Source organism: Populus alba, chromosome 14 (assembly GCF_005239225.2).
Source record: "Populus alba chromosome 14, ASM523922v2, whole genome shotgun sequence".
Taxonomy (NCBI): domain Eukaryota; kingdom Viridiplantae; phylum Streptophyta; class Magnoliopsida; order Malpighiales; family Salicaceae; genus Populus; species Populus alba.
In genome coordinates, this window is record NC_133297.1 from 8,092,610 (window position 1) to 8,104,704 (window position 12,095).

The 12,095-nt window shown below is 31.5% G+C and overlaps 2 protein-coding genes across 2 annotated transcripts; both read right to left on the reverse strand.

Annotated features, from left to right (window-relative positions):
- Positions 1-3,261: 3,261 nt before the first annotated feature.
- On the reverse strand, positions 3,262-5,069 carry LOC118041883 (uncharacterized). The gene is made up of 2 exons (XM_035049393.2): positions 4,881-5,069; positions 3,262-4,140 (listed from the first exon to the last, which is right to left on the reverse strand). Exons 1-2 carry the CDS (start codon positions 5,067-5,069, stop codon positions 3,331-3,333), a joined length of 999 nt encoding a protein of 332 aa, XP_034905284.1. The 3' UTR covers positions 3,262-3,330.
- Positions 5,070-5,361: 292 nt separating this feature from the next.
- Positions 5,362-8,721, reverse strand: LOC118041200 (GRF1-interacting factor 3). Its single transcript, XM_035048426.2, has 4 exons — positions 8,380-8,721; positions 7,246-7,322; positions 6,147-6,231; positions 5,362-6,067 (listed from the first exon to the last, which is right to left on the reverse strand). The coding sequence occupies exons 1-4, from the start codon at positions 8,455-8,457 to the stop codon at positions 5,681-5,683; spliced, it is 627 nt and encodes a 208-aa protein (XP_034904317.1). The 5' UTR covers positions 8,458-8,721; the 3' UTR covers positions 5,362-5,680.
- Between the last annotated feature and the right edge of the window lie 3,374 nt (positions 8,722-12,095).

Sequence of the window (12,095 nt, forward strand, 5' to 3'; positions counted from 1 at the left end):
TAAGACCTGTGAGCTCAGACTCGTGCAAGTGTAGTAACTTATGAGTGTCGTAAGAGAAACTTTAGAGGGATAAGTGTGAGAAATAAAGGCATAAATAATGCAATTTTATTTATAATAATATCATCACGAAGTTGCTCGTTACAAGAAAATAATATCAAATTTAAAGATGTTGTTTTTAATTTGTTTTTAAAATGAACCTATACTGTAGTTTGAAAATATAATTATGGTTATTTTTTAAAAATAAATCAAGATGATATATTTTTTAATTTTTAAAAAATTATTTTTTATATTATCATATAAAATTATTTTTTAAAGAAAATTAGCCCTTAGAGCACCTTAAAAATTGGTGTCCTGAAGGAGTGAGTGCAGGCTTGAACGTGTTTGTTATGTTGAAGAAAGAAGACAAAGGAAGCAAAGCAATCATGAACATGGGATTAATTAGTGGAGGCCCACTCTGGTGATGTTCACGTTTTGTGGTGGAAGTGATGCCTCCACTTGACAAAAAAATAAGAAGAAAAACCACTATCACAACCGTAAATAAATGCAAAATGTAAATGATTTTCCCACGTGCGTCGTCAGTACCATTTATGTCATAACCAACGTTGGTTGCCTTTCTCTTAGGATTTACCAAACGCTGAATAACTACTTGAACCTTGACACTGAAGGCCTCGCTGGTACGCTAAATGATCTCTTCTTGCTAATTCTCCTTTCTGAGTTGACAGAGATTCGTTTAGATGGCTTGGAATCACGTCAATTGCCTTCAAAAATATAAAATTAATATTTTTAAAAGTATTTTTAATATGATTTTAATATACTACTATAAAAATATATATTTTTATTATAAAAAAAAAACATACCACACATTGTATTTATAAAAACACACCTCCTCTCCATGACTTTCTATGCAATTAAACGTTATACCAGTTAAAATTAACCTAATTAGCAGTGAATCTCAAATAGATTCGGTTAAATAATATTTATGTAATTTTATTTATTAAAAATATGATAATATTTTTAGTTTAATCTATATATATTTTATTTATATTGAAATTAAGTCAATAAACTTATAATATATAAATTATTCAGATTTTTTTTTTTTTTTATGTTTGATCTTAATTATTTCAACAGCTTACAGATACAATTATATCAATTACCTACTAGTTAATTATACTTCATTACTTTCTATTTTCTTAGGCAGTTAAGGGGTTGCTTGTTTCAAATTAATTAAAATCTAAGCAAAATCCAAGAGGTATATGATACAGTTTATTTTTGTGTTTTAAAAATGTTTTTTAAAAAAATAAAATTTTTTTATTTTAAATTATTATGTTTTTTGTGTTTTTAGATTATTTTAATGCATTGATATTAAAAATAATTTTTAAAAAATAAAAAAATATATTATTTTAATATATTTATTATAACTATATTTTTATATTTTTAAACTAGATATTTTTTTATTATTATTTTGTAATTGATTGGCATGGGAGGATATCTTTTTCTTTGAAAGTTGCGTCGCCCTTTGAGAAAATGAAATGACAAATCCAAAGTGGGAAACAGTAACAGGGGCAGAAAAAACAAGGCAAATAAATATCTTGAAAAAAAATGAAGGTTATGGACCTGGACGTCTAATCTGCAAATAGCTTCTGTTAACCCAACGTTGTAGGGCCAACACGACACTAGCTAGCTGGCAGTAAAAAATGAAATGGAATCACAAAATTCCCAATGATCAAGTTTTGGATGTGGACCCGCCACATACTATAGAAGTTTCCAAGTGCATGTTTATTATGTGTGAAATTTTATTTTATTATTTTTTTAATTTGGGAGATGAGATTGCAATTGATGTACTGATATTTATTGGTATTTTTAAATATTTATTTTAAAAATATTTGTTTTTTTTATGCAAATCCACAATGAACTTTGAAAACGTTTTTAGACCCTCGTTATAGTTGTAGGCCTAGTTAATGGGCCCATATAGAGTGCTTTTTTTTTAGGCTTGAGTGTGATACCCATCACATTGTGGCCCTTGCGTTGAGTTTGATCCCAATAACATGATCAAACTTAATATATTTATCATGAGGAATTCTAAAAAGTATCTTTAAAATTCATATAATTCTTTTATAAGCCCTCCTAAAATAAATAAAAAATATATTTTTTGTAACTTGTTTTTATATAAAAAAATAATGTATTTGTTTTTAACTCTAAGAAGCGAGAGGTCCAAAGAGAGCTTTATTCTCTTTTACAATGCACAAGAACGCATGTTTTAATTAAGAAACAATAAAAGAACAAGTCTTTTTATCTAAAACATTTTAATTTAATAGTTTTTTTAATTTTTATATAATTTTATTATTTTTAAATTTTAATTATACTTGAAGTAAATAGAAATAAAAGAATAAAGCATAACTAGAAATTTTATGAAAGTTTTGTTTTATATATTATTAGCGATTATAGAAAGTAAAAATTATAATAAATTATAATCTAAATTATTATTTTTTATTTTAATTACTTGTGTTCGGTAATACAATTAAAAGATATAAAAAAGCTTTAAAATTGATAAAAATAAATATTAGTTTTTTTTAATATTAGTAGTGATTCTAAAATGAATTAACAAGAATTTTATTAATAATTTTTGTGTAAAATAATTAAAGATAATGTAATATAATAACCAAGGATTTCATATATAAAAAAAATAACAAGGATCTTTTATAATAGTTGATAATTTTTTTTAATGTAATTTCATTGTTTTTTAGTTTTTAATCATTGGCCTTAACTAACTTGATTCTAAGAATTTTTACAATCTTGATAGTTAAAATAAAGTTACAATTAAAATCACAAAAAAAAAAAACTAATAGGCTGTTTACTGTAGCCCTGAACTTATTGTATAAGTTCAAATATTAAAATGATCGATTTATCATTCTCAAACAAAATTATTTGACTATCTCTTATGGGTTATATAGTTTTTCACAAAATCTATTAATTATTATCTGATTGATCATAATTATGGATAACTAAGAACGTGTTTGACAGTATGGTAGTGGTTGCTTTTCAAATAATTTTTCGTGTTGAAATGCATGTCAATGATATTTTTTTTATTTTTTAAAAATTATTTTTGACATCAGCACATCAAAACGATCTAAAAGATATAAACCGTATTAAATTTTAATTAAAAAAAACTTTTAAATTTTTTAAAATCTCCTTCCCAAACACTATCTAAATCTTTTTATATTTTTAAAGTACAGTAAAATAAATATATTGCTCATAAGAGACGGTAAAACAAAAGTCTACAAAATTAAGAACGGTAACTTTTAACGGACACAAGCACAAGCAAACCCGAATTCAGGCGGAGTCAATCACCCAGTGCTGGCCATCAGTTTGGATCTTAAGCCCGTTCATTTGAGCAAACAAATTTACTGCTCTCCTCCCGCCTCTATTGTCCGCTGCAGTAAAATAATCGTGTCCAAAAACTACCCCACCGGGTCTTAAGATGCGGCAGGCCCGATTAATATCCTCCCAGGCAGAGTTAAAATCATGACCCGCATCAATTTCAATCAAATCACCAAACACGCCCCACTCACATAATATCTCCAATGTTGACCCGCTCGAAAAGGGTATGGGGAAAACCGACCCAGTGGCATTGTTTTGAACAACATTCTGCATGAACTGATATAGCAACAGAACGTCACCGTTTACTATATTAACAAAACCAACCAGGTCACGGAACCCAAGCCACCCGCGAAAATCGTCAATGCAAAGAATGAGTGAGTCGATCCCGAGTTTTCGAGTCAACTCGGCCATGTGGAGAGCTGAAGCGCCCAAGAAAGTACCCATTTCATTAATCACTTTAGACTTCACTCTTTGGATAAGGTGTTCAAAAACTTCACCGTATGAGCCCCATCCTTCGAGTCTTTTATCTCGGAGGAGGCCTCTAACGTGCGCAGGAGGGAAATTGTCATATGGCGACGTGGCGTTGTAAACTCGGTCTAGAATTGTTTCGTGTACAAGTTGGGGTGGAAGGGGTTTGGCACAGTGAGTCTTGACCCGGAAGTTGTCGAGTTGGTTTTTGAGGTTATAACGGTCGACCTTCAAGATTTCTGGAGATGCAAAAGGCCTCAGTGAATAGCTGTGAGCTGGGAGCTGATAAGTAACCTAGTGCGTAGGATAGCAGTACAAGGGTAACGTAGAACGTTGGGGATTTCAAGAATCTGAATACGAATCTTGTTTTCTTCTTATTGTTGGTGTGGTGATGGCGGGGAGATGGTAATCGGTCTTCATTCATGTTTTTCAAAGGGAATGAAGTCTCTGCCCGGAGATATTGGTGTTGTGGTTTGGGTCGGCTGCGTCTTGAGTGCACAGATGGAAATGGTGAGTATTGGAAAGGACCGGGAAAATGTGATGGGCTTCAACAGAAGTAGTAAAGTTTTGGGGTTTTGGAAGGGTCAAGGTCATCGTCCATCTTGATATCTGTTGAGACCATGGCCTTTTATATAGAAGGCAGTAGTTCAATTCCAGTCATAGAAGGAATAACTCTCTCGTTGAGATTTAGCTATCCAGAATTCAACGAGCTGCGGATGTCCTTTTCTTTTCAAGGAGTAATACTCAAATAAAAAAAAGAACAAGAAAACCATCTTTTATTAATCCCCTTGATAAGCATGTCCTTGAAGCTAGCCCTTCAAACTTTATTTTAAGTTCTGAGGTGATTCGCCAATCAAGTTTGAAAGGATCGATCGCAGCTGTTGGCACATCATGGAATGATGAAATATGTATTTCTTGGTAAAAAGATATTTGGTTTCTTGGTCAGCAGTTTATCAAGCTTATGCAAAGCCGATCCGATATAGATCCTCACATATTCTTGTTTATTCAACCCAAAAATGTAATGTTTTGAGTACAAATATGAAGAGGAAGATGGCTTCAAGGTCACGATGAAGGTCCTTTTTCACGAGGCTTTGCCTTCTCCTAGTGAAGCTTCCTTGTTTCCCGCTTTCAGGTTCGTTGAAGGCCATTATCTCTGTTTCCTTTTCTTTCCTCTCTTTCCCTAGATTCATTCTTCCATTCCCTTCCTTCTTATCCTGTTCCATTTGTCTTTTTTATATCATTTAGACAATCTTATAGCTATAACTTCAGATTGGCTTCAATCATGACGACCGATGCTCTAAAGCAAGGAAAGCTGAATCAAATAATTCGTTTGCCTATTTTACCAGCACGATCATCTTACTCGCAGGTCGAGGTTGGAACCCGTAGTTGCTTTACTCATAAAGACATCATAGCTTGGTAAAGGCTTGCGGACTGTGATGTGTGATCTAAAGATACCTCTATTAACTCAAAAGGGGAGGGTTAATGATTCTGGAGGAAAATTGTGCCGACCAAAACTAACACAAAAAGGACGACTTCTTGAGACCAAAATTCTACAATACCAAGCATCATCTTCAAGTTGTTACAAAAACAGACATAAAGGTAGAGAACACAAGCTAAAACGTCCTCTGTCTCACACCTGGTTTGATTTTGATTCGTTGGCATACTAAGACCTTATGACTTGCCTACCTAACTTTTCAACACTAAAGCGAAACATATAAAGTCAACTCTTTGCTCAACCTAACATAGATCAACAGAACAACACCAGTTCTGCAATAAGGGATGCCTACTATCAACAACGAATGGGATTAAACACAGAGTCCCTCAAGAAGCCACATCATTTTGCATCCTCGGAACCGTCAGCACCATTATGCCCAGCAGCAGAGCCCCCTAGGCCATCAGCACCGGTTGTGCCAGCCTCAGAGGCATCCTGTTTGCTTCCCCCGCGTACATCATTTGTGCCCGCACTTGCAGAAGGGCCACTGCTTCCAAGAGCAATCTCTGCGTGCATGGGATGCATGCCATTGTTAGCCCCTATAGGTCTAATTCCTATTTGCCCTTGCATGGCTTGTTGGTGTAACTGCTGAGGATCCTGCATTTGATGTCCAGCATTGAATTGTAATAGCATCTTTTGGGGGAAAACACCTGGCTGCTGAGCCATTGCTGCTGCCTGAGGATGTTGCATGTAATATGCCCCTTGTTGCATTGCAGGATGCGGGGCCATCTGAAAGCAATGGTATTAATGAGCATATGCAGAGTAAGAGAATTGAAAAAGACCAGTCACAGTTATGACTACTATCCACCTGGGGAGGCATTGCTGGTGCCTGTGGTTGGGCATCAGCAATTGCAGCCAAATACATCAAATTCTTCTGCAGCTGGGCTTGATACCTAGTTCATTGAAATTTTATATGTACACCTTAGGAAAGTTGGCAATGAAATTACATAAATAAATAGGATCCAACATGCATTTTTTCCATGCATTTTTTTTTTCTTTTGAAAAAATAAGCATTCTAAAAAAGGGAAATAAAATTGAAGTTCTCAGTGATTTTAATACGAGCACAGCCTATCTTTGGCTGATATATTCAGATCCACAGTTCAATCTAATGGCTCTCCTCCATTTCATCTGGTCTGCCAACTGACTTTAAGCGCATATTTTATAACAGCAGATCCTACCTTCTTCAAGTGACGTTATTATTCTTACCAAGAACAATGAACCAGTAGCAGTACACCAACAACCAAGATCTCCGATAATATGATACAAAAAATCTGTAGTAACAAGGTGATTGAGCTAAGAGCAAAGATAACTTCATGCACTCTGGGGCAATGGCAACAGTAGTATGTGTCATGCACTATAATCATCCCCACTGTTATTAACAAATAAAAGATTATTTAAGGCATGACCTTGTACTGGGCCAGAGTCCACAAGTTCAGTCTAATTTCCAACAGGACAAGATATAACTGACCCAAAGTTAAATTTGGCAATCAAGAATACATTCTGAGATATGCCGAACACCAACTACAAAATGAATGTATTGGATTTGATTGTTAGGCAAATTTCAAAATGCTAGTGGGTGATTTGGAACCCAGGAGACTGATCCAGTCCTGTTTTGAACTGGTCCCAGAATAAGAAATTCTATGTTTTTGCCCTAATTCTGATGGAGATTTTTAAATATTTGATGTGGTTTTTTTTTTTAGAGAAAAGTTACCAAACTCAAATTTAAAACAACCTCACCATCCATGAAAACCTAGATTTTTTTTCTTTTTTGCTTCCTAAACAGCCACAAACACTGCTAATGGATCAGACCTCACATCATGCTTAAAATGCATGCTAATAACTCAGTAACTAAGAAAGCATAGAAAAGCATGGGTGTAAACTTGCATGCATGAGAACAAGTTACTTACTGGGCACATTCAGCAAGTTTTCCAAGGTTTTGGTTGTCCAATATAGCCAAAATCAACTTTTTGTTTTCGTCAAGGTACTGCAGCAAGAATTAACAAGGACAAATTAACCATCAGGTGAGGAATATCAGCATATAATCCATTCTAGAGTTCTGACAGCATGAAGAAGCAGCTAAAAATGGAAACAACATCAGATATTGCTCAACATGGCAGTAAGAGGAAGGCAAAACTTGGATAGGTGCGAGAGCCTACAAATAAAAGCAGCTATTAGCACACCCTATAGCCATGAATTTGAATTCATGCATGGAATGGTAAATTCTCTACTATTCTCATGTATTGCTATATAATAGCACATTTGGTCATGTTTCATAACTAGGAGAACACATTTACTGGCAGCAAGAATGAATCTGCATATATGAATATTGAGGATTACTTGAAGATAAAAACGATAAATGCAGAAATTTGCAGCGATTGAAGGTTCTAAAAGATTGCTTTGACACGTACAAATTTCAGTAAATTAATTCCAAAACGAGCTTGAATAGCTGAAACTTCTAAGATCTAATCTACAGCTTAATAGTTTACAAACAATCCCCTTCTTTCCTCCTATTCTCAACTATCATGTGTGGTTGACATGGACAAACAAAAACTCACAAATAAACACCCTGAAACGAAATTAACTAGACTCCCTTCTTAATTGGCATTAAGCTGCCATCTATACAAAATCGGTCATGATAACCACAAATCTGCATAACCATTAACCAACTAGTTTAAGCGTCATGGATTTTTGGAAAGCCATTAGTGCCACAAGATAAAGATAAAGACAATGGGGCCTTGATTATAGTGATGACAAGTTATATGAATAGAATGAATAAAAAAAAGCCCATCTCCTGAATTGAAGAATATTTAAGAGGTAATCAATTGGCTATTTATTGACTCACCTAACGATTACTCATTACTGGTGCCACTTATCAGCTTCGAATATTGGTTTAATAAAGAAATAAAACCCCCAAAAGTCCAAATCGAATACAACACCGTGATCAAAGACCCCCAAATCTATCAGTCAAAAAAACAAAACCACCCAAATACCATAACACAGTATATGCATGGAATAAAGGAAGAAATACAAAAGGATACTACCTTTTGGATCTGCTCAGTGGTGATGTTTGTTGGTGGAAATGGAGAAATGACAGGAATCATTTGCGGTGGCTGCTGCATCTTGTTTAATTTACTTTGCTTGCTCAAGCCCTAACCCTAATTCCCAGAAAAATCCCCAAATTGATAAATCCTGATTAAGGAGAGGCAGAGGGGCAACAAAAAATAGAGCTTTTTTTATATATTTAAAAATATATGGGAGAGAGGTGGGGTAGGGGAGCACCTGTGAGATGGCGAGGAGTATATTTTGGAGAGAGGGGGTGGATCCACAAGGTTTCTGGAATTGAAGACAGAGCAGGCAGAAATAATAGTCTGCGTTTTTTTTTACCAAACACGATATGCTAGATTTGATACGTTTTTAAAATAGTGTTCGAAAAACAAAATCTTTCTATTTTTAGCCCTGATTTTTTTTCAAAAAAAAAAATAATATATATATATATATATATTAAAAATAAATTTTTAATTCCAACACATTAAAACTATTATAAAACACTAAAATAAATAATTTAATATTTTTTAAAAATAAAAATATTTAAAATCAGAAACATATACACTTCAAATACACCTGAATTCGTACCTCTTGATTAGTACAGGACTTAGACATGTTTTGTCTGGTATTGCATTTTAAACAGATTAAGTAAAATTTAATTTTTGTTTATTTAAAATTAATTTTTTTTATATTTTTTAATTTTTTAATGTACTGATATAAAAAATATTTTTAAAAAATAAAAATATTATTTTAATATATATTTAATTAAAAAACACTTTAAAAAACAAATATTTCTATACTTTAAAGGAATAGATCCCATCATTATAAAAAAAATTTCTAAAAACATAATGATTTTATTTTCTAAATGATATTGATAAGACAATGTAAAATACAATGAAAATATTTATTTTTTTTGTTACCAAACTTTTTTTTTTAACTTGTATCTTAAATCTTTTTAAAAAAAAATCTTAAAACTCTTTAATAAAACACAATATCCTTTTTCTAAGTCAAGAATGATGTCAAATAGTATATTTTTTTGGATATTAATCCAACTCAAGTAATTGAGTGATTTAAGAGGTTTTCAACTACTTGCCTAAATCCTTGTTAATGAACCAAGATAATATTTTTTACTAATAATTTCTAAGTTTATAAAAATTGAAGTTAGAAATCAAGAAATTAAATCTTAATCATTTTTGAAAGCTTGTTAACTAGTAGAAGCATCAATAAAAGAAAAATACTATCTATATTAATCACTCACGTAAAACTTTTTGTTTGTGATTCCATTTTTCTATGCATCAATACTCGACAACATAATTTAAACGGGCTTAAATGTGATCTTAAAATTATAAAACAAAAATTCTTCAACCATCGAACTAGTCCATTGAATTAATTTCTCAAATGTATCTTTTTAACTATGAAAGTGAGAATATGAAAAATCGATGAATTGGTGGTTCTGCTTCGAGGTGCAGGTCTGGTTGGAATTGTAGTAATGGTGATGGTTTAAAGTTATTTTCACTTAGAAAGGTATTAAAATGAAGTTTTTTTATTTTTAAAAAATTATTTTTGACATCAGCACATCAAAATGATTTGAAAATATATATAAAAAATTTATTTTAAGCAAAAAGAAATTAAAAAATTTTAGGAACCCTTAAATTTTGAATTTTTTTTTGTTTAAAATGAATTTTTTTTATGATTTTGAATCATTTTAATGTGCTGATCTCAAAAATAATTTTTTAAAAATAAAAAAACTTTATTTTGATTTATTTATAAGCAAAAAATACTTTAAACCATCACTGCTATCACAATCTCAAACACACCTAACAAAAGGTATAGCGGTTTTGTAATAATGAGCTATTAAAAATTATTAAAACATAGTAACTAGTGCGTGAAATATATAAATTTGTTAAATCCCATATTGTTCCTCCTTAGAAATTAAAAAAAAAATCATTTAAATAATCAAAGACATATCAAAGAAAGAACTTTTTCTATGATAGTAGTGAATCTTCCTGATTGGATTTCATTGCCTCCAGTATGGGAAATGAAAAGAATATGGTTAAAATATCAATAGGAGTGTCTACTGGTTGATCCATAAATAAAAATGTAGCATGTTTTTATGTAAACCCTTGATCTAAAATTTATAAACCAATATAAAAATAAAGTGTAAATTCTTGACAAAAAAATTTAAATAAAATAATAAACTTAGGAGGAAATTATAATAAGTAGGAGTGGAAGTCTCTTGTGAGTTAGTTAATTATCTTGACAAGATAAAGCAATATATCATTATGTAAAAAGCATTGAAGACCTATAACAAAAATCTCTTCCTATACAAATAGTGGCAGATGGCTATTGGAGAGAAAGAAAGCTTAATTCCTTTATTTTCCCCTTCAAAATTGGCCTTTGTTCTCTCTAAATGGTGGGTTTGGAGAGTGCGGGAAGTGATTATCAATAGAGAAAACTAATCAAATAGGAAATTTTGGAGAGAAAATAAGTTAGGGATTTGAAAGTTATGGAGAAAGAAAGTTTAAATTGGTGGAGGAGAAGGAAAACTTGAAAAGATTGGCAAAGAAACTCGTCAATTTGGGTTGTTTTAGCTAAGGTAAAGGACTCATTTCTCTTTAAAGTTTATTTTATCTTGTTTTGGGAGAAAATGAGAAAATCCCAAATTCTAGCATTTGAAAAATGGTTATCTAGAAGTAGTGTGAGTAGATAGGCATGAAAAAGGTTTTTTTTTTTTTTAATATATATATATATATATATATATATATATACAAGGAATTCAAAGAAGGATTTAAATAAAAACAATGATCAAAATGTTAATATATAGCCGGCAATGAGTAGTAGCTGGGAGAGATAAGAATTTTACTTAAATGTTGTGATGATGTTTGTTTATTAAATGTACCGGTATGAGAAATTATGTTTGGGATAACTTTTTTGGTTGAATATGTAAATTAATTGTTGTGTGTGCATTTTGAAAAAGTTATGAAATTTTGTGATATTGAAAGTTTATGAATGAATGTGAAAGCTTTTAAAATTTAATTGAAATATAATTGTTGGTTGAATGTATAATTGGCATGTATAGAAGTTAAAAATTGTTTAAAATGTACAAGTGAATATTATTGATATTTATGAAAGTTTAGAGTTTGTTTAAAAGGTATTAAATTGGATTGTGATCGGTGTCATGGAAGCATTAAATAATAAAATGAATGTGCTCTCGATAATAAAATTAAGAAAGATATGATAAATTATAGGTTGTCAAAACTATTCAAATTGTTAGTTAGAGAATTTTAGGGCGAAATCCGAGAAATCAACCTTGAAATTAAGCATGCAAGTTAGAAAAAATGTATGTCAAGTTTGATTGATTTTGTAGAATTTGAAATTGGTATGTGTGGAAGTATGAAGTGTTTGAGCATGAAAAGTGTTTTCAGCATGGTTAAGTTATTGGTATATAGGTAAGGATATCTCTTGCTTATGTTAGGAGAGGCATTTATAGCTGAAACTTTCATGGAAGGAGCTCGCGTGATAGGATTATTGGGTAGGTTAAGTTTTTTCTAGAGTTAAAAGGGATGTTTAGGCGACAATAGTGTTTTTAAAAGAAAAAAAAACACGAGATACGAGTCAAAGATTTAACTGAATTTAATAAGTTTGGTTAATTTAATAATATCAGTTTAAAAATTTCATCAAACAAACTCAGATGAATCTCCTAAACCTTGGT